Source organism: Scleropages formosus, chromosome 2, assembly GCF_900964775.1.
Source record: "Scleropages formosus chromosome 2, fSclFor1.1, whole genome shotgun sequence".
NCBI classification, from domain to species: domain Eukaryota; kingdom Metazoa; phylum Chordata; class Actinopteri; order Osteoglossiformes; family Osteoglossidae; genus Scleropages; species Scleropages formosus.
Genome location: NC_041807.1, coordinates 16,144,022 through 16,163,372, shown reverse-complemented (window position 1 = coordinate 16,163,372; position 19,351 = coordinate 16,144,022). Strand labels below are relative to the sequence as shown.

At 46.2% G+C, this 19,351-nt stretch overlaps 1 protein-coding gene across 3 annotated transcripts in view; it reads left to right on the top strand.

Annotated features, from left to right (window-relative positions):
* Window positions 1-19,351, top strand: part of LOC108931402 (A disintegrin and metalloproteinase with thrombospondin motifs 20) — a 71,036-nt gene that overhangs the window by 7,620 nt on the left and 44,065 nt on the right. For all 3 annotated transcript variants that reach the window (XR_003797397.1, XR_003797398.1, XM_018747154.2), the window contains exons 4-11: window positions 5,818-6,077; window positions 7,333-7,416; window positions 8,392-8,516; window positions 8,814-8,854; window positions 9,146-9,251; window positions 11,929-12,075; window positions 17,210-17,351; window positions 18,011-18,115. Coding sequence is in view for 1 of the 3 variants with exons in the window: in XM_018747154.2 (XP_018602670.2) it covers window positions 5,818-6,077; window positions 7,333-7,416; window positions 8,392-8,516; window positions 8,814-8,854; window positions 9,146-9,251; window positions 11,929-12,075; window positions 17,210-17,351; window positions 18,011-18,115 (1,010 nt within the window). In the remaining 2 variants the exon portion in view is untranslated. The remainder of the gene's footprint in view (window positions 1-5,817; window positions 6,078-7,332; window positions 7,417-8,391; window positions 8,517-8,813; window positions 8,855-9,145; window positions 9,252-11,928; window positions 12,076-17,209; window positions 17,352-18,010; window positions 18,116-19,351) is intronic.

Sequence of the window (19,351 nt, the reverse complement as noted above, 5' to 3'; positions counted from 1 at the left end):
GTATTTTCAGACTGGGGAAATTTGACTCAATGATAGAAATCTGTAGCGTTAAATCATCACCGATGAGACATAAGGGATGCTAACTCATGACCCGTGACCTTTCCTAAGAGGGCAGTCTTCTCTGAAAATCTCAGTTAGTAAGTTGAATCGCTAAATAAGTGTAAGTACCATTGGAGGAAAGCATGAGATACATGTAAGTTTTAGAGTTCAGCTCTTGTAGGAAATATATTTTGTACACGTTTGTGTGCACAATGTGAACGTGGAGTCTAGTCTAGCAGGTAGCGTAGCGGTAAGACCCGTAGACTCGGAGGTCACAGGTCCAAGTCCCACCTCCTTCTGTAGTACCTTTACCCTCAACTGATGCAGTAAAGTCACCCAGCTGTATAAATGGGTAAGTAAGTCAGTGTAAGTTCTATAGTTACTCGCTTTGGAGAAAAGGCTCAGCTAAATGAATAAATGTAGTGTGTGTTCTCGCAAAGGGCTTTAACTGTAACCCTGCGTTTGGGAGATTTGCATGTGATGTTGTAGAAGAGTTTGTGTTTTGGAAAAGCTGTCTTTAAGAATAATGCTATGCAGACTGATGTGAGGTTACTGTAACCAACACTTGACAGCTCAAATTCCAGCTGAAGCTGAGTGTTTTACACCATCTGTGATGTTCAGTAACTCTTTGTTACTGTGGATGTGTAGCCTCACACTGGCTCTAGTCATCTTGGCAGAGGAAGAAAGGAGGGGAAACTCCGCGCTGACATGGTTCAAGGGCCGAGAAGAATGCCAGCACTCGGCAAGGACGCTCCGAGGGGATGCCGGCATCCTTATCTCTTTCTCGTTGACGCCGGAGACGTGTTTGGAGGGGTTTCCGACTGCTACTCGCTGTCCTGCATGAGAAACCACAAGTCCGCGGGGTGTTGGCCCGCTGCTTGGGTCCAAAGTTAGCAGAGGTACGAGGTGTCTGTCTACGAGCGCCCTTGTGGCTCATTCCTCCGCCTCCCCCAGGTCACCGAAATGTGGGCATTGGTTGACCGATCCTGGGAAAGGCCCTCCGTGTGGCTCCACGGAAAACAGCGACTCGCAAATCCCACTCCTTTGTGTTTGAGTCTTGTGATGTTTGCTCTTTCAACAAATCCTTCTTGCTTGCGCCGTCAGTGTAGAGTGTCTCCCATTGTACCGCACTTTTGGCTGTTCCTGGCCGGCGATGCATTCTTTCCCCGTGACAAGATTAACGAACGTGAAGATTGGTGTAGAACACCCCCCAAGGTCGCCGAGTTTAGAGGAGGAAGTAATTACACATGTTTGCACTGTCTGTGGTTAGGAAGGATTATCACAGAATGCGCTGAGTAAATTTCCCTCCACCTTCAGTCCTATTCGTTTAGCACTTAATCCGGCGTGTAAGATGGGTCTGTCCTTTTCAAATGAAGCATCGCGCCCCCTTTTGGGATGCTGCGTATGTGTTGTGTTGCAGGAAGAAGCTACTGTCCTGTTGCAAATGTGATTATGCGGCAGTTGGCAGTAACCATTCAGGGTTGATCCACGCAGGGTCTTCAGCAGGGGTGTCCAACGTGTGGCCGAGAAGATCTGTAAAACTTTTGATATATGCTACGTGAACTACGAATACTATAAATTCTGTTAAATCATTGGATGATACAGTTATACACAAACTAGACCAATATAAAATACGCACATTGTCTGAAACCGCTTGTCCCATGCGTGGTCGCGGGGAGCCAGAGCCTAACCCGGCAACTCAGGGCACAAGGCTGGAGGGACGCACCCAGGATGGGGCATTAGTCCATCGTAAGGCACCCCAAGCGGGACTCGAACCTCAGACCCACCGGAAAGCAGGACATGGTCAAACCCACTGCGCCACCACGCCCCCTAATATAGAATACTATAAAGTAAATAATATGTATTTTTAAATTAGACATTTCATATTCAGTAGATCACTAAGGGTGGGGGGCATGGTGGCGCAGTGGGTTGAACTGGGTCCTGCTCTCCGGTGGGTCTGGGGATTGAGTCCCGCTTGGGGTGTCTTGCGACGGCCTGGCGTCCCGTCCTGGGTGTGTCCCCTCCCCCTCCAGCCTAACGCCCTGTGTTGCCGGCTTAGGCTCCGGCTCCCCGCGACCCCGTATGGGACAAGCAGTTTCAGATGTGATGATGTAGATCACTAAGGTTTTGACATGCGTGAACAGGTGACAGTAATCATTGTTGCCCTTGGACTAAAAAGGTTGGACACCTCTGGTCTACAGCTGTCATTTTATCCGTGATATTCGACAGCCAAAATGACAGGTAAAATAATAAAAATTAGCATTTTGAAAACAGACAGCAAGTAATGAGGATGCATTTAGATTCACTTATTTTGGCAGATGCTTTACCCCAATGTCACATATAAACCAGAGTAAACAGAAATGCATTCAGCAGCAGGCAAAGAGTTTTAGATGCACATGTATGATTATGAAGTTGCACTTTATCCAAGTCACTTATAAAAGTGACATTCAGATATAATGGGCATTCAGCAAATGTATGGATAACAGTAGCTGATTGTGTCAGACTAATTTACAAAATTTTTGTGAAATCAGTAAAGAAATGGATTCAAGAAAGATGGGCTTTCAGGCTCTTTGTCATTACTGGGAGGGATTCAGCAGTTCTGAGGGTCAGAGGGAGTTCATTTCATAGCATCAAGCTCTAGACCTGGAATTGGCAGGCATTTCACTTTGGAACCCAAGCAGCCAGAGGTGGACCCATGGTGGGCTGTAGGGATCAATCAGTTCATGTAGGCATTGGAGGACTGATGCCTTGACTGTCTTGTAAGCCACAGTCTCGAACCTGAATAGGGACTTAAGGGACTTAACACGTTTTCTTCTCCGTTCGCAAACATGCTTTGTTTCGGAAACGCTGAGTGCGAGGTTCTGCTCGGCGTTCCTGCAATTGTCGTAAAATCTTTTTGATTACCCAAAATGAGTAAGCGAGGTGACAGAAGCGTGCTGGTGATGGACTCTCAGGCGGTGAGCGTGAAAGAAAAGCTTGATGTTATAAAGTGTTTGGAACTAAATGGAAAAACATGGAATAATCGTGCGCGTAACTGGCTTAAAGGAGTCGATGTTCTGTTCGTGCCGTTGTCTGCTTTTTCAAGGCGAAGTCCTATCAAGGTTACAATGATTTACTCATTTATACAGCTGGGTAATTTTACTAGAGCAATTTAGAGTAAGTACCTTGCTAAAGGGTACTACAGCCGGAGGGGAGGCTCAAACCCGCAGCCTTCGGGTCCAAAGGCAGTAGCTCTAACCACTACGCTACCGGCTGTCCCTGTACTGTAGTATTTTTTTTAGTATCAGTGTTACATTTTTATTAGCATTCTTGCCGAGAAATAGTAATGCTTTGGTTGGGAATTTGTCGAGGTTTTGAGTGATCTGCCCCTTATCCCTATTTTTTCCATAAGCCCTGTTATTTGTATTGTGCAGCTTCCCATAACGCACGCTTTTTCACAGGATCACATCTATCAGTGACCTCTCTTACCTTCACCGCTGCAGTCGGCCTTACTGACAGTCCCAGCTGGACATACATTACCATTGCTGGACAGCATGACCAATCCTCTGTAAGCCTAGCGTCATTTTTTTTTTTTTTTTTCCCCCCCCCCCGCCGGCGGCATACGGTAACTGGTTCAGTGGAAATGCCTTTCCTGGAAAAGAAGTTGATGGTATTTGTGTGCGTCTAGGGTGCAGCAGTCTCTTGAAGGTAAACGGCGTGTCCGACACGGGTAAAAGAACGTTACCTTAGGTGCGTACCCCGTAAGAGCTCCGCAGCAGAGCCAGGTAAACGCGGGGAGCTGCGTTCATCGATTACCTGGTTTACTCTGTATTTACCCTCTCTCACAGCGAGTGACTCTATGCCTTCAGTGCACAAAGGTCGAGCCATAAATCACATTTTTGTCCTGCCAGCATGAACATTCCTGCATTGCTTCCTTGGGACAGAACTTCGAAAGTCCCAGTACCTTCAAGAGTGAACTCGGTCTGATTCGCGCGCGCTCGGTAAGAGAGCGAGAGCGGCCGGGATTTTGCGTCGCTTGTGCGCAGGTCGGTCTGAGCATCTGGGGCGTGCGCGGCATTTCATTTCACTCGACATGCTGGTTATTTTAATGTAAAACAGGAAGAGGCCACTGCAATCGCATTGCTGAAGTATATCGGCGGTGTTTTTTTTTCCATGCTCTATGGAGACTCTTGGCATTTCCTGTGTTTGTTGGGGGTGAGTCGCGGGGAAGGAGGTTCGCTGGGGAGGTTCTGCAAACACAGTTGTGGTCGTACTGGTCGCAAATGTTCTTCGCGATGCTCCGTGACACTGGGCACCATTGAAAGGCTCTATTAACCGTCACCGCGACGGAGTGTCTTGGCAGCTCTTTCCCGTTGGGTTTCGCTGTGCTAATATGAAAGGCTGGAGGACTCGTAAAATGCAGACCAGGACTTGGCGTTTGCGCAACCACGTAATATATTGAGCCCCTATTATTGTTGCTGAATGACAGATAGTCTCCCCACCCCACTCCACCCCACCGCATACAGGTAATTTATTGAGAAACCCTTTTTAAGATGGGTTCTCATAAACAGACAGAATCTTTTTCAATGGTCAAAATTTTTCTGTGTTGCTGAGACCCCGATTTGGCACCTGTTGACCCTGAAATATCACCAAAATGGGCACAATTAGTTCAGTTGTAACACAGCAAGGGAGCTTCACTTCATTAATTACTCTGTAATACCTCTCTCTCACTCACTCACTCACACACACAGTCCACTTGAAACCGCTTGTCCCAAGCGGGGTCGCAGGGAGCTGGAGCATAACCCGGTAACGCAGGGCGCAAGGCTTAAAGGGGAGGGGACGCACCCAGGACAAGGCACCAGTCCGTCACAGGGCACCCCAAGCGGGAATCGAACCCCAGACCCACCGGAGAGCAGGACCCGGTCAAGCCCACTGCACCACATTTATTCATTTAGCTGATGTTTTTCTCCAAAGGGTCTGACAGTGTTAATTACAATCATTTACACGTTTTTACAGCTGAGTAATTTTATTCAAGCTACTGCAAGTATAGCTGAAGGTAGGAGTTGAAACCGCAACCGTTGGGGGCCAAAGGCAGCCACTCGGACCATTATGCCACTACCAGTTCTTTTGAAGCTGTTATGTACCGCACACTTAATTGGGACACTGAAAACGGGGCCAAGCTCACTGACATTGTGGCTGCAGACAGCTGCTAGAATAGTGGTTAGACCTACTTCCTTTGGCCCCTCGGGTTGCAGGTTCAAGCCTCCCCTCTGACTGCAAGGTACTTGCCCTAAATTGCTCCAGTGAAATTACTCCGTGCCCATATTGTCTGAAACTGCTTGTTTCAAGCAGGGTCATGATGAGCCAGACCTTAACCCAGCAACACAGGGTGCAAGGCTGGAGGGGGAGGGTATACACCCAGGATGGGATGCCAGTCTATCACAAGGCACCCTGAGCAGGACTTGAACCCGGGACCTGGCTAAACCTGCTGTGCCACTGCACCCCCACCCCAGCTGTATAAATGGGTAAATAATTGTAACCTCAACACCATAAGTTGCTTTGGAGAAAAGTGTCAGCTAAAATGAATAAATGTAAACTAGCACGTTCTGAAGTTTCAGTGTTTTTGTAGAATAAATACCTCATTAGCCAATCTAGGGCTATTTAATGAAACTCCTCGTAAAGTGAAATGCTCGCAACCCGAACGGGCGCGTTCACGGCTGCACGTGCTTTCGCGCTGCTCTTTAGGACCGTCCCTCGTTCGCCTGCCCTCATCGATGCTCCGCTTTTACACGTTTGCAGATATCCGCTGGAGAAAGCCGATTGATCTCAGGGCCGGCGGAGGCATCGGGGAGGAAGTGCGTGCAGCGCAGACGGTGGTCGACCCCCATCTCTCCGAGCAGGGCTCTCCAGATCGCCGCCGTCGCCGCAGGTCTCGGTCACGGCGGAAGAGGTTCCTGTCCTATCCTCGCTATGTTGAGCTGATGGTGACCGCAGATGCCAAAATGGCACGGCACCACGGGCCCAACTTGGAGCACTACATCCTTACAATCATGTCAGTAGTAAGTAAGACGTCCTTTTTCAAACCTACAATGCACTGGTGCCACGATCCATACGGCCGGTGTGTGACGCGGGGGTTACGGCCGATGGCTTTACAGAGTCACGTTTTGATGGCGTCGATGTTTAGACTAGCGTGACTTTGGAAACGGGATCGGCGGATGAGAAAACCACAGGGATGAGCAGGCCTTCGGTGCTTTTCACCGTTTCTTGAGTGTTTAAACGCTGCCCCCTGAGTTGTGCTTGAGAAATCTTTACCATCGTAGTTGATATATATGACATTTTGTGAAAATTACATTTTTGATCTACTCCATGTTGACGCTGTTATATGACAGTTTTTGTCTCACTTTATGCGCAGCACTGAGAACTTCTGCAGTGGACTCCAGCAGAAGCCGGCGACTTTTTTTTTTTTTTTTGGATCAGTCTGCAATTTTTATAGTTTTTGGATAGGAAGCACTTTATACAAATTCAAAGTATTTATGACTTCACCATGCTGAATCAGCGCGGTTATTTGCAGGCGTATGTTTGATAACATATCGTAAAATATGTGGGCAGCAGGGTTTTGGTGTTTGTCAGGTGCCCAGCAGGAACCGGGCAATAGGGGATTTAGAAGATTATATTTAATCTTCTAATTAATACCAGTCTGATTGGGGAAGAGCGTAGGAGCAAATGAGGAAAACTACAAAAATGTCTTCCTCCAAAAGTGCGTCGTGCAGCCTGCCAGGGACAGGGTCACGTCCGGTGGTGGCACGGACACTGGCCCCCCCAGCCCCTCACATCACTGTCTTGCCACAGTTTCCCATGTCCCTCCAGGGTCTGAGGGGGGCTAAATGTTTGTAGTGGATTAATGGGCTTCCTGGCTTGCCCCAGGGGGTGGGGTGTCGGGTGGTGGGGTGTGAACATAGCCTTCTGCATGGTCTTATTAAGCCTTTGTCATACGTAACCCTTGGCGCCATGGAGGTAGATACGTTTGAAAGCTCTCTTACCAAAAGGGGCTGTTATAGCGCTGGGGGATGGGGGGACAGGGACATCATAAACATACATGGGGACTTTTGCAAGGTGTGTTTGCGCTGCAGGTCATGTGTGTCCACCAACCAGGTAGTTGAAAACATGGCAGTTGCTGGTTATTTCGGAGGGACTGATACACACCGTGAAACGCACGCTTGTTCGGATGGCGCGGACACCGCGAAACTTGTTAAAGTATTGTTGAGCTTTTTCTAAACGTCTCTTCTTGCGGTCTTTCTGCTTATGTTTTTACAGGTCGCTGCCGTCTACAGAGACCCCAGTGTGGGAAATCTGATCAATGTCGTGATTGTTAAGTTAATTGTTATTCACGATGAGCTGGTAAGAAGGGAGCTGTTCCGCTTCTTTATATTTACATTTCGTCATTTAGCAGACGCTTTTCTCCAAAGCGACGTACATCTCGGCGAAAATACAAATTTGTGCATTACATTAGGAGAAGGAGACATAGCTGCAGACATCCGATTCTTAAGTAAACCTAGTTTGTTACTTTCCACTTGATGCACTGATGTTCATCGATCCAGTAGGTGCATAAAACGCAGGGTAGATGAATCCCGATCACCTTCCTACCAAATTTTTTTTGAATACTAATAAGATACACAAAATCATGTACAAACTTTGTCTTTGATGGACATTGAGACAGGAACTGTTAAGAATTGACTGGTCTAGAATCTTTCATCAAATTTCCAGAACGGATTTTTTTTTTCTACATTTACATTACGTTTATATCTATTCATTTAGCGGATACTTTTTTTTTGCTTTTCGTCACATTTGCTTTCCATTAGCTTAGACAGGCGATGCTCGTACAGTAGAATTAGCAGTTTAAGTTAATAAATGTGTTTGTTGCTCCATTAAATGTGCGTTGAGTATTTTAGTTGTTGCATTGATTTAATCTCCTTACTGTGGCAAACTAACTTTTAAATGAAGTTTTTTTTGTTACTGTTTTGTTTATTTTGTCAGTATAACTGCATTTATGTGTCTTGTCTGTTGTTTACATTTACATTTACATTTCATCACTTAGCAGACGCTTTTCTTCAAAGCAACTTCCAATGAACTCTACGTAGCGTTACCAGCCCACACACCTTATTCATCAAGACTTACACTGCTAGGTACACTACTTACAATGGGTCACCCAAGAGTTATGTCAACTTTTGAGCTGCTCTGTGTGAATTTCACTGCAGGGGTTAATAAATTATCATGCTTTCTTACTTTAAAGTTACTGAAGCGCTGCACTTGAGGGCAAAGCGCAGGGTGGAGTCATGCGATCGTTCACTTAACTGCTCCTTGATTCTTCGGTAGGATGGACCGTCCATCAGCTTCAACGCTGCTACCACCCTCCACAACTTCTGCGTGTGGCAGCAAACGCAGAACGTCCCGGATGACGACGACCCCTCCCACCACGACACCGCCCTCCTCATCACCAGGTCCTCATCTCTCACCTTTAAGCCCCCTGATTGCTAGAGTAGATGCTTTTCAGTAGTTTGGGGGGGGCAGAAATAAGGATTTCTTTGGAAGTTTGTGTTAATTCCTGTTCTTCATTGAGCTAGAAAGAAAAATCATGATGGTAGAGTTTTTGGGTTCCTTTGAATTCTGTTTCTACTGGTTTAGAGTCAACAAACAAGAGGAAGAAATTTGAGGACAAAGAGAAACTGACTTTATCATATGGATGCTGCAGATAGTTAGCTTTTCAGTAAGCTGCTCTACTTTTTATTTTTGCTCAGGGAAGATATCTGCCGGGCGAAAGACAAGTGCGACACCTTGGGTGAGGAATTTCCCTTGGGACATCTTCATGCAGACTCACCTTCAGCTGGCAGGTTATGGAGACACGCAGTGATTACAGTATAGCTGAGTTAAAGTCTAAATCAAGAGGAGGGAAAATATGGAACACACCGTAAGGCTATGTGAGAGCGCCAAGTCAGAAAGTATCCCCAACGAGGTTTTAAATTTTTTTTTCTCCTTAAATTTCGTGGATACTTTCTGACTGAGAGTACACTATAAAGGGAGATGTTGTAAATCCGAAGTGTATCCTAAATAATACTGCCCCCCGCCCCAGGTCTAGCAGAGCTGGGGACTATGTGTGACTCCTACCGGAGCTGTTCCATCAGCGAGGAGAATGGTCTCAGTGCCTCCTTCACCATCGCGCACGAGCTTGGCCACGTGTAAGTCCGCCAACTGTGGTGTTGCGGTCATTATCCGTGTCATCAGCATGGTGAACATGTCCTCAAATACACTGCAGAAAGTGCTCATCGTATAGAAAGCCCCGCGGCAATACGGGGCATGCGATGTGGGGTGTTTTGCTGTGGGTGATGTCATCGAGGTCCAGATTGCGGCCTGATCCGGGTACCGGCTGTTTTACCATATCTCAAAATAAGATATACATACTTTTTCACAGCTCTCTATATACGTATTTCCCCCCACTCCAGTTTTCCGTTTTTGCAGCTTATTGACAGTCAATTTGATCGAATCTTAGTGTCACTTTTAGTAAGATATGAATGGAGTCAGAGAGAGGAAGCGCGACACTGGTACTGTTTTTACACCATTTCCTTTCCGTGGAAGATAATGAAATATGCAGTCATGGGTGTGAAAAAGTAATTGCTCCCTTTTTTCTTTAATGGACCTAATTGAGGGGGCTAATAAGAGCCAGCTGTGTGAATACAGTCAGGGCTGCCAGATTTGGGCCAGCCAGCCCTGTTCAGTACAGGTTGCCCTCAGTGTAGGACGTCGGTGACTTATGATGACTTGGGCTTATGTGTCATTTACAAAATTATTGTTTTACTTGAAGAACATTTTATTTGGGCTCGGGGAACAGTGGGCAGCTGGTAGTGTAGTGGTTAGAGCTGCTGTTTTTGGACCCAAAGGTTGCTGGTTCAAATCTCACCTTCAGCTGTAGTACCCTTGTGTATGGTACTTACCCTAAATTGCTCCATTAAAATTACCCCGCTGTATAAATGGTTAAATAATCACAAGTAAACACTATAAAGAAAATAGAGAAAAGCAACAGCTAAATGATCTGTCCTTATGATGCATATAGCAGAGTGTGACGTATGACAAAATTATTGGAACAGTGCCAGGTAATAATTGCAGGACTGCTACAAGTTTTTCAAATGTTTAAACCTTTACCTGTAAAAGTTAACTTGGCAAATCAGTTTTATAGAGACACACCTTGAATGTGTAGTTTTGCACAATACACTAGACTATCAGGACCATATGACACCCATCTTTCCAGTGACATTTCACCGTAATTATTACCGGAAGGACGGACTTTTGTAATGTTTTCATAGCTTTAGCACTGGCTGCACGCTCTCGGAGAGACGGCAGACTGCCAGGAGGTGACGCGATACCTCGACTCGAACAGAATGTGGTGGTGCGCAGCCGAATGTGCGTGAAGTTAGTTTCGGCTAAATTTAGTCCAGTGCAGGCGTTGACATTGACAGCTGCTTCTTATAGGTGGGTGAGTGGGGGTACAGTTGTTTCAACACACACACCATCATCATCATCTGAAACCACTTGTCCCATACGGGGTCGCGGGGAGCTGGAGCCTAACCTGGCAGCACACGACGCAAGGCTGGAGGGGGAGAGGACACACCCAGGGCAGGACGCCAGTCCGTCGCAAGGCACCCCAAGCGGGACTCGAACCCCAGACCCACCGGAGAGCAGGACCTGGTCAAACCCACTGCGCCACCGCGCCCCCTGTTGTTTCACCAAATAATATCAAAAATAAATTTTTCATTTGCGTTGTTGACAATCTAAATCTCTATTTAACAACTTTATCAGGGCGTTTGGTGTTTGAAGTCTATGGCTGGAGCAGCAGGGCCTCTCATGGGACCGGAAGCTGATTATTACAAGTCGGTGTCCTTGTGCGCGGCGCAACCTGCTGGCCCTGGAAACTGCCCCCAGCTGCTGCCAGGACAGTCAATTAGGCGCCCGGGCCTGGAGGCCGGGGTCTTTGCCAGGCAGCCCGCTGATTTCTGTCCCAGTGCCCCTGGAAGCTCAGTCCCGCTTTCTGGATTCGGAACGATTCCCTCGCTGCCGGTTCTTCTTTGCTGTAGCAGAATGAGGCATTTTCTTCTGATTACACACTGTAACAGAAATGTTATTGTGTCTTTTTTTTTTTTTTTTTTTTTTTTTCCATTTTCCATTCAGTTTTGTTAGATAAAAAATACTTTGGGCATTAGTTCATACTATATGTCAGTTTTTAGAAAAATATTCTACGTTTTTGAAATATGCAAATTCTGGCGAATTTTGGCACTGATTTCCAAGCACCAAATATTCCAGTATCTTTTAGGATCTGATGCTTTCTGGGGTTGTGGTGCCTTCTTGAATCTTCCAATGGCTGTAAAGTACCAAACTAAAACTGATACTGTAGAACAACTAGTGGTTTTTTTTAAATCAGTAAATTTTAACTGATCATAATCGAAAAAAAATCAACATATGAACTTTGGAAAATTTTATTGCATTGGGATATTTGACCCTTATTTTTCTCAGCTGATCAAGGCTATCACTTTGTCACTTATTACAGTCAGGCAGTGTTGCAAAAGTGGATGCGTGCAGTCCAACATGCTTGTGAGCTCACGTTCACCTACCGTCTTTAATCACCTGTCCCGTTGCAGGGTCAAGGTGGTCCGGAGCCTGTCCTGGCATTGTAGGGCGCTCAAGCGTGCTTGTGAAGTTTGTTGCAGATCCTGCTCAGATGTACATAAGCAGTAACAACTGTGTGGGAACCACACAGGACAATTATAACATGGGTTTCAGTTTGGCAGTTAAATGTAAAATACCGAATTGTAAACGCGGGAAGCTACGTGTATGAGATCCCCTCTGTTCGTGTTCTCACTGCAGGTTCAACATGCCCCACGACGACAGCCCCAAATGCAAGGAGGCGGGGATGAAGCAGCAGTATCACGTCATGGCGCCCATGCTCAACGACGAAACCAGCCCGTGGTCCTGGTCCAAGTGCAGTCGCAAGTACATCACCGAGTTCCTCGAGTAGGTGCCCTTCGTTACTCCATAACCTGCCGCACTTATACCTCCGCGTTGTATCGGCTGGCAACCTCCACACACCGAGATCTCGGCAATCGAGCTGAAAGGCTTACCCTTTTGGGTTTAGATTGTACTTAGGTTTGAATTTATTTATTCAGCTGATGTGTTTTTCCAGAATGACTTACAGTGTTGGGTTAATTGGCCATTTGTTTCTTGGTGGCAGCTAGTAGCATAGTGGTTAGAGGTGCTTCCTTTGCATCTGAAGGTTGCAGGTTTAAATCCCATCTCTGGCTGCAGTACTCTTGAATAAGGTACTTACCTTAAATTGCTCCAGTAAAATTAACCAGTTGTATAATTTGTCAAATAACTGTGAATGGCCCAACGTTTTAAGTTGCTTTGGAGAGAAGCGTCGCCTAAACGGATAAGTATAATTTTATGCAGCGTGGTAATTTTAACTGTTCAGGAGAAGTATCCTGTTCAAGGGTGCTGCAACAGGAGGCGAGATTCAAACCTGCGACCTCTGCGTGTGCCCTCGTACTCCAGCTTATTGAAACGCGGAGCGCTGACCTAACGGCTTTGGATCGAGACGGCAAAGAACTGTCCGTTGCCTCTCCTTCGCCGCTCTGGCAGCCCTGCTCCCTCAGGCTGAATAAGGAGGAACTTCCTCTCTTAAGAGGCATCTTCCTTTGTCCACTTGGCCTTGGCTGAAGTTGCTCAAATGACTCTCGAGATGCTGGACAAACAGTCCTCTAGGCACGGGCATAGTTTCTCCACTAAAACGGTAACTTGGGGCAACTGGCCTTTCTGTTGTTCTGAAGCCAAGCGGAGACCACCAGCCTCTCTGAAGGCTTCCCCCTTAGGATGGGAAATGTCAGTTATAATTAGATTTTCCCCTGGACGTGACCCTTTGATCCTTTCCTCCTGCTTTGTTGATTGTGAACCTCCACAAAAGGCCGCCTTGTTGATGAGTTTCTTCTCCTCGTCGTCGGTTCCCAACGCCCCTCGCGGGCTTTAAGATGACGTAGTGCTGCACATATTCTCCGCTGGCACGTCCAGCTGGAGAGAGCGGGTTTTTAAAAAAAAAAAAAAAAAAGAAAGAAAAAAAGACAACAATAACTGTCTTTTTTGTAATATGTGAGGTTCGCAGCTGCGAGAGCGGGGAGAAAATGTCACTCGCCGGCGAGGTAACCTTTCGCACTGCGTTTCGGGCAAAAAATCCGACCGGCGTAACAATGGGAATGTTTGTAAATACTTGGGGCTGCCGAGAGATTCCGCGCTAGGGAAGACCCTCGGGACCGCCGCCTACCGTGTCCGAGAGCCATCGCTCGAACAGTGACGTGTTCCGAGGGCCCTCCGCTCCCGGTGGGGGTGACTCGACGCGGTCAAGTACGTGAGTGTTTTGTCTGGCCGGTGTTCCGGAGGAGCCCTCTAATGTTTAACATGTTGCCCTGAATTTAAACATTGACACCATGCGGCCTTGAGATAGAGAAATGGTTCAATGAGAATCTGAGCCCTCGCTGTTTTCATTGCAACGAACTGGGAAAAAATAGGACCACAGAAAATGGTGTCCCCGCCGACCAAACTGATGTCTGTACGCGTGTCAGATGTGGAATATTTAGTACAGTACAAAATTTAGCATGTAATTGGACTGCAAGACGACAAATAAATCCATGCCACGTGTTGTGCTGGTAGAAAACTTTTTTTAAAGTGTCCGTGTCAGTACTGGGAAGGCGAGCTTAAAAGTATGGTAATGCAATTTAAATTTTTATTGTAATTGATTTTATGGACAATTTCATAATGTCCGAATGTGCGGTTACAATTACATTTGGGACCATTTTTACTGTAGTTTTTTTTTTTAAACTTGCTTTAGAATACTTTTATAGCTTTGATTACTTGCTTTTTCCTTAGCAACCACATTCTGATGCTCAGCCCTTGTCAGACAAGTAAAACGTGTCATTTCGGAATTAAATCTTTCTTGCTTTACCTTTAGTATGCGGTGAATTGTGCTTGTTGTGCAGTTATATTTCTATCAAATCATTTTCCTAATGTCAATGTTCAAGACATCATATGATGTTTGGTTTGTACAGCAAGGTATTTGCAGTTATTTACCCATTTATACCACTGAGTAATTTTGCTGTATTAATTCACAGTGAACTGGGTTTCAAATCTGGGTCCTTTCATTACAAGGTGACGGCTGTAAGCACTACACCACCCGTTACCACCCCCAAAAAAAAAAAAATTATATTACAGCGAGGAATGAAGTCATCCAGCCTCCCTGCACTCCTCATGGAATGAGTTGTATCCCAGCGCTGCTCTTCCATGTCGCTTCCCCAGTTCACAGCGATTGTACCGCAGAGTGACACTAATGACAAGTATTAACACCCCCTAATTGCTGGGTAACGGGGAGAGCATGCAGTCCAAGAAGAAGAGCATTTGTGCATCTGTGCGATGCATTTCGGAGCACGTTCGAGGCCGCACCATTCCCGCCGACGAGCGGAGCGTCGTATATGGCGCCCATTAGCGAACGGTCGGAATTATCGCCGCAAATCGTTTTCATGCATACTCTCGCTTCATAGATGGACCCCTGAGGACCAGGTGCGTGACTTGAGACACGGCCAGGAAAGGAGTGACTCGGAAGGCCTCCTTCTCAGAAAGCGGTACAAAAATGGGAGCTTGTCTCCTTGACATGTACGTTATGACTGTTTTTAATAAGAGAGATGAACCATTCTAATGAGCTGCCGATGATCTAGCGAAAGGCTCTCGGCGACAGGGGGCATCTCTCGCTGGTCATTTCCATCACGGGATATTTCATAGCACACTTTTTTTTTTTTTTTTGCACAAAATTTCGTTGAAACAAAGGGTCTCTTAGAATTTATTCTGATGTGAAGGAAAACCTGCATAGTAACCCGAGTTAGATCTTTGTAATTACTGGGTTTGGAAGAAGCCTGCTGGCTTAAAACAGGTGTTTTGCCTTGACACAAAGACAAATTATAAAAGCACTGAATACAACTGTAGTAACCATGTATTATGCACCACTTTGGTGTGTTTTTTTTTTTTTTTTTCCGTAGAAAAGCTGTTTGTTTGAATGGTGCTTTTTTGTGCGTGTGTTTAGTGAATGGTGGTCCTGAGCACGCTCGCGAAGGAAATTGAGCGACCGGGATTTATTCCGTCAATTACTACGTCCTCGGGGAAGATCCCTGCTTTTATTGGCCCTTTGTGTTTCGAGGACGGGTGTGGTGTGCAAAGTCTGCCTCCCTCCACAAAAGGCGTGACTCATTCGTATAATTAAACTGCAGCATTTTGGCAGATTTATTTAAGTTCCAAATCCTTTCTTTTTACCCTCCTCCATAGAGCTTGTGGATGCCGATTGTTGCTTCCAGAACTCGAGTACAGTCTGGGTTTTTTTTCCTCCAGACTTGTATTCCGTACTAATCTTGATCCCCGATTCGGATCATTCGGACTCACAGCATGGAAATAATGTGGACCTCCCACGATAGCCATTGTGTTTTTATCTTGTCTGCGTGAGCGAGCCATTTTATTATTCGTTTTGCTGGAGACGAGGTGAAAGCCAAGCAATCGGCAGAAAAATAGGGACGCAACATTGTTGAAGAAACCGGAACGATTATGCAAAGTGCTCAGCCAGGGATCTTTCATTGTTCTGCCCACATTTCGATAGGGGCCTTTGAGACTGCTTCTCAGAAACGGGTCATGGACCACGGTATAGTCTTCCCCTACCTTACAAAGGTAATTCATTCCTGAAAAACCCTTTGTAAAGTGAATTCTCATAAATCAAAGACATTATTGCCAGTAGTTTCAGTGGTAGAAGCATTCATGGGTTCCTAAACTTACCTCCAGTGATGCTCATATCACTAAATCCCATTAAAATGACCATGGTTTGTTTGTTACTTAACATTAATTATTATAACACAACAGAACAAGGCAGCTTCCCTTCATTAATTACTCTATAATACTGAATGAGTATGTGCCTGTGCTCATTGAACCTATTCATAGCTGTTTTGTTCTATACACTAAGGAAACACTCATAAAGCTTACTCAATGTTTCTGAATTAATTTGGTCTTCGGTGCAAGGAAGAGAACACGTGCTGTCTGAAATCACTTGTCCTGAGTGGGGTCGCGGCAAACCGGAGCCTAACCCAGCAACACAGGGAATAAGGCTGGAGGGGGAGGGGACACACCCAGGACAGGACGCCAGTCTATCACAAGGCACCCCAAGCAGGACTCAAACCCCAGACCCGCCGGAGAGTAGGACCCGGCCAAACCCACTGCACCACCGTGCCCCCTAGGAAGGGAACACTAACATATAAGGTTATTGTTAATGTTATCTGTTTTTAAAGAAAAATTGTATGCTGCTATTCATACAGCACTGCTTGAAAATGTGCAAAGCCCTTGTGTCCCTTAGTTTTACCAAGAAATGGGTATTCAGTGAGAAGCAGTCTTTCTCATTTGACATAAAAGGTGTGTAATGACCAATTCCATATGTTGCTTTAGAGGAAATCGTGTGTGTAGTTAAAACACGCAAGTAGTACAGGTGTAAAAATAAGTGAAGCCCAAGTTGCACTGGTTGCATTGGTTAAACTGGGTGTGTCTTGGGCCATCGGAAAAAGTGACCCTCTGATCATATGCTGTTTTCCTTCATGTTCTCAAGTGAATGATTCCTTTAGAACAGAAATTCCACGAAAAAAGAAAGAAAAGGCACTGTTTGCTTTCCAGAGGTGACCTTCCTTCCTGGTTACTGATGTCACATCGAGGTATTCATGTTGGTGCAGGTGGAATTAAAGTTTACCGATTGCAAAATACCACTAGTTCTTCTAGAGTGGAACTTTTAGTTTTGCACTTTACAGCTGTTGGAAGATTCTAGAGAAAACATCAGATCCTAAAGTGTACTGGAACATTCGGTGCTTGGAACCCAGTGCCAAAATTCGTCAAAATTTGTTCATTTCAAGAATGTGGAATATTTTTGTAAATACTGACATGTTGAACTAATGCCAAAAGTATGTTTAATTTAACAAAACTGAAGAGAAAATGCAAAAAAAAAAAAAAATCGACATTATAAAATTTCTGTTGCATTGTGCAGTGTGTGTGCGCTCACTGTCCAGGCTGGCTGTGTATCTCTCCTCAGCACCGGCTACGGGGAGTGTCTCCTGGATGAGCCGACCAGCAGACCCTACCACCTGCCCCCCCAGCTCCCCGGGCAGCTATACAACGCCAACCGCCAGTGCGAGCTTACCTTTGGCCCTGGATCCCAGGTCTGCCCGTACATGGTGAGCTGTGGCACCGACACTCCTCTGAAGAGCTCAGATCAAGGAGAAGAGTCTTGCTGCCGTGGGGGGGCTGTTCATTTAGCTCCACCCATTGGGAACATGGGACCTTAAAAGAAACTGCGTAGGAATTTCTTAATAACTCCATAAAACCCTTAAGGGCTCCATGGAAGCTTCTCAGAAACTTCATAGCTGCTTCTGAAACATCAAGATCTTTCTTAAACCTCTTAAATGGTTTTGCCACTGCAGTCTTCAATGAGTGGTGTACCGTGGCCGTGCCGTAGTGGTACCTATGAGGTGAAAGGTTTTCAGTAGGCGTGGAACTCTGGAGTGTCAGATTCAAGGTCCCGATTCACTGGGTGTTTTTGCCATTACCTGATAGAGGCGAAGGTCCTGTTGGGTTGCTTGCATCGCTCGGTCAATTTACCCTGAGTCCGGTTTCCTCACAGCACAGGTTTGTGGAGGTAGGAGGGCACCACGTGAAACAGGACGACGGCCAGTAATGGCCATCCCTTTGCTCTCAAGATCGTTCATCCAGATGGCTTAAGCCGATACCCATGTCACCGCTTTTCAGAGACGTTCCCTTCGGACCTCTTCATCTCCTGCGCTATCAGCGGGGAAACAGACTCGGCTGTCTCACGTCCGTCTCTCCCTCCACACAGAAACAGTGCAAGCGGCTCTGGTGCACCAGCACCGAAGGGGAGCACAAGGGCTGCCGCACACAGCACATGCCCCTGGCCGACGGATCGGACTGCGGCCATGGAATGGTAGGACCCGCCGCGGCTGAACCCCTCTTTTTATAACAGCCACTAAAAAAAGGACTTGAAAGACCAGCAGGTGGTGCAGTGGTTAAGGAGCAAACAACTCCGTTTTTCCAGTGCCAGGAGGGCTCTGGTGGTGCACTGTTGAAGAGGCTGCCCAGCTTGAATTATACACTTTCAGGGCTGAAGCATGTGCAATTGCTCAGCCAATGAATGCGAATGTTCCCAGAACAACAGGATGAGTACATCATTTACTCTTTTGCTTAACGTGTTCGACACTTTGGAAAGCATGCAGCAGCTACACTGGTGTGCCTTGAATTCATGAATTCATGAATCCATGAATTCATTCATGAATTCATGAATTCATGTTGTGCTTGTAGCTACTGCCTTTGTATCTGAAGGTTGCTGGTTCAAATCTCACCCCCAGCTATAGTTCCCTAGCATGTGCCCTAAATTGCTCTAGGGAAGTTTCCAGCTCTGTAAATGTAAGTAGCTTAATGTTGTAGGTTGCTTTGGAGATAAGTGTCAGATAAATGTAGGATGTTTAAAAGCACTCTGCACTGGGATGTGGGATGGGAGGAGTATGATCTGCAGCCTGTAGGAATCAGGGGAGTAAAAATGAGAATTTTGGAGCCAGGTTAGTCAGTGAGAGCCTCTTCTGCGAGGCTCCCTGAGAAAGCTGCTGAGGGGAGAAGAAGGACTGGGGCTCCATAGTTGAGTCACCTAGTTCTGAACCCGTGACCTGAAGCCTCTTGGATAAGCGTTTGAGAGGGGCCCCCGGGGTCAGAGGTCGCGTACTAATGGAGCTCCGGGATGAGCGTTGCACTTGTACAAAGAGCTCACGTCTGTGACTCGAGGAGGGTGGTCCCACACTTAACGCTTTCCCTCCCGGGGCACCCGTAGACGAAAGGTTAAGGACATGGCGTGTCACTTTGTTTTATTAATATGCCAGCATGTGAAACCACTTGGCCGTAACTGAGTGAGAACATGTATCGTAGACCCTTCATGTTCACGGGGTCTGAAGATTGTCGTTATTGTACAGGCCCAGGAAACCTTAACAAGGCAACTCCAAAATAACAAATCTTTGCATTCTGCAATTTTTTAAAATGTAGATTAGAACAAATAAATGACCTCAGCCGATACTTTATACGGCTGGGCAATTTTTACGGTGTCCCTTCAGGGTCAGTATCATGAACAAGGGTATTGAGACATCAAGTGTGATTCAAACCCGGATCCTTTGAA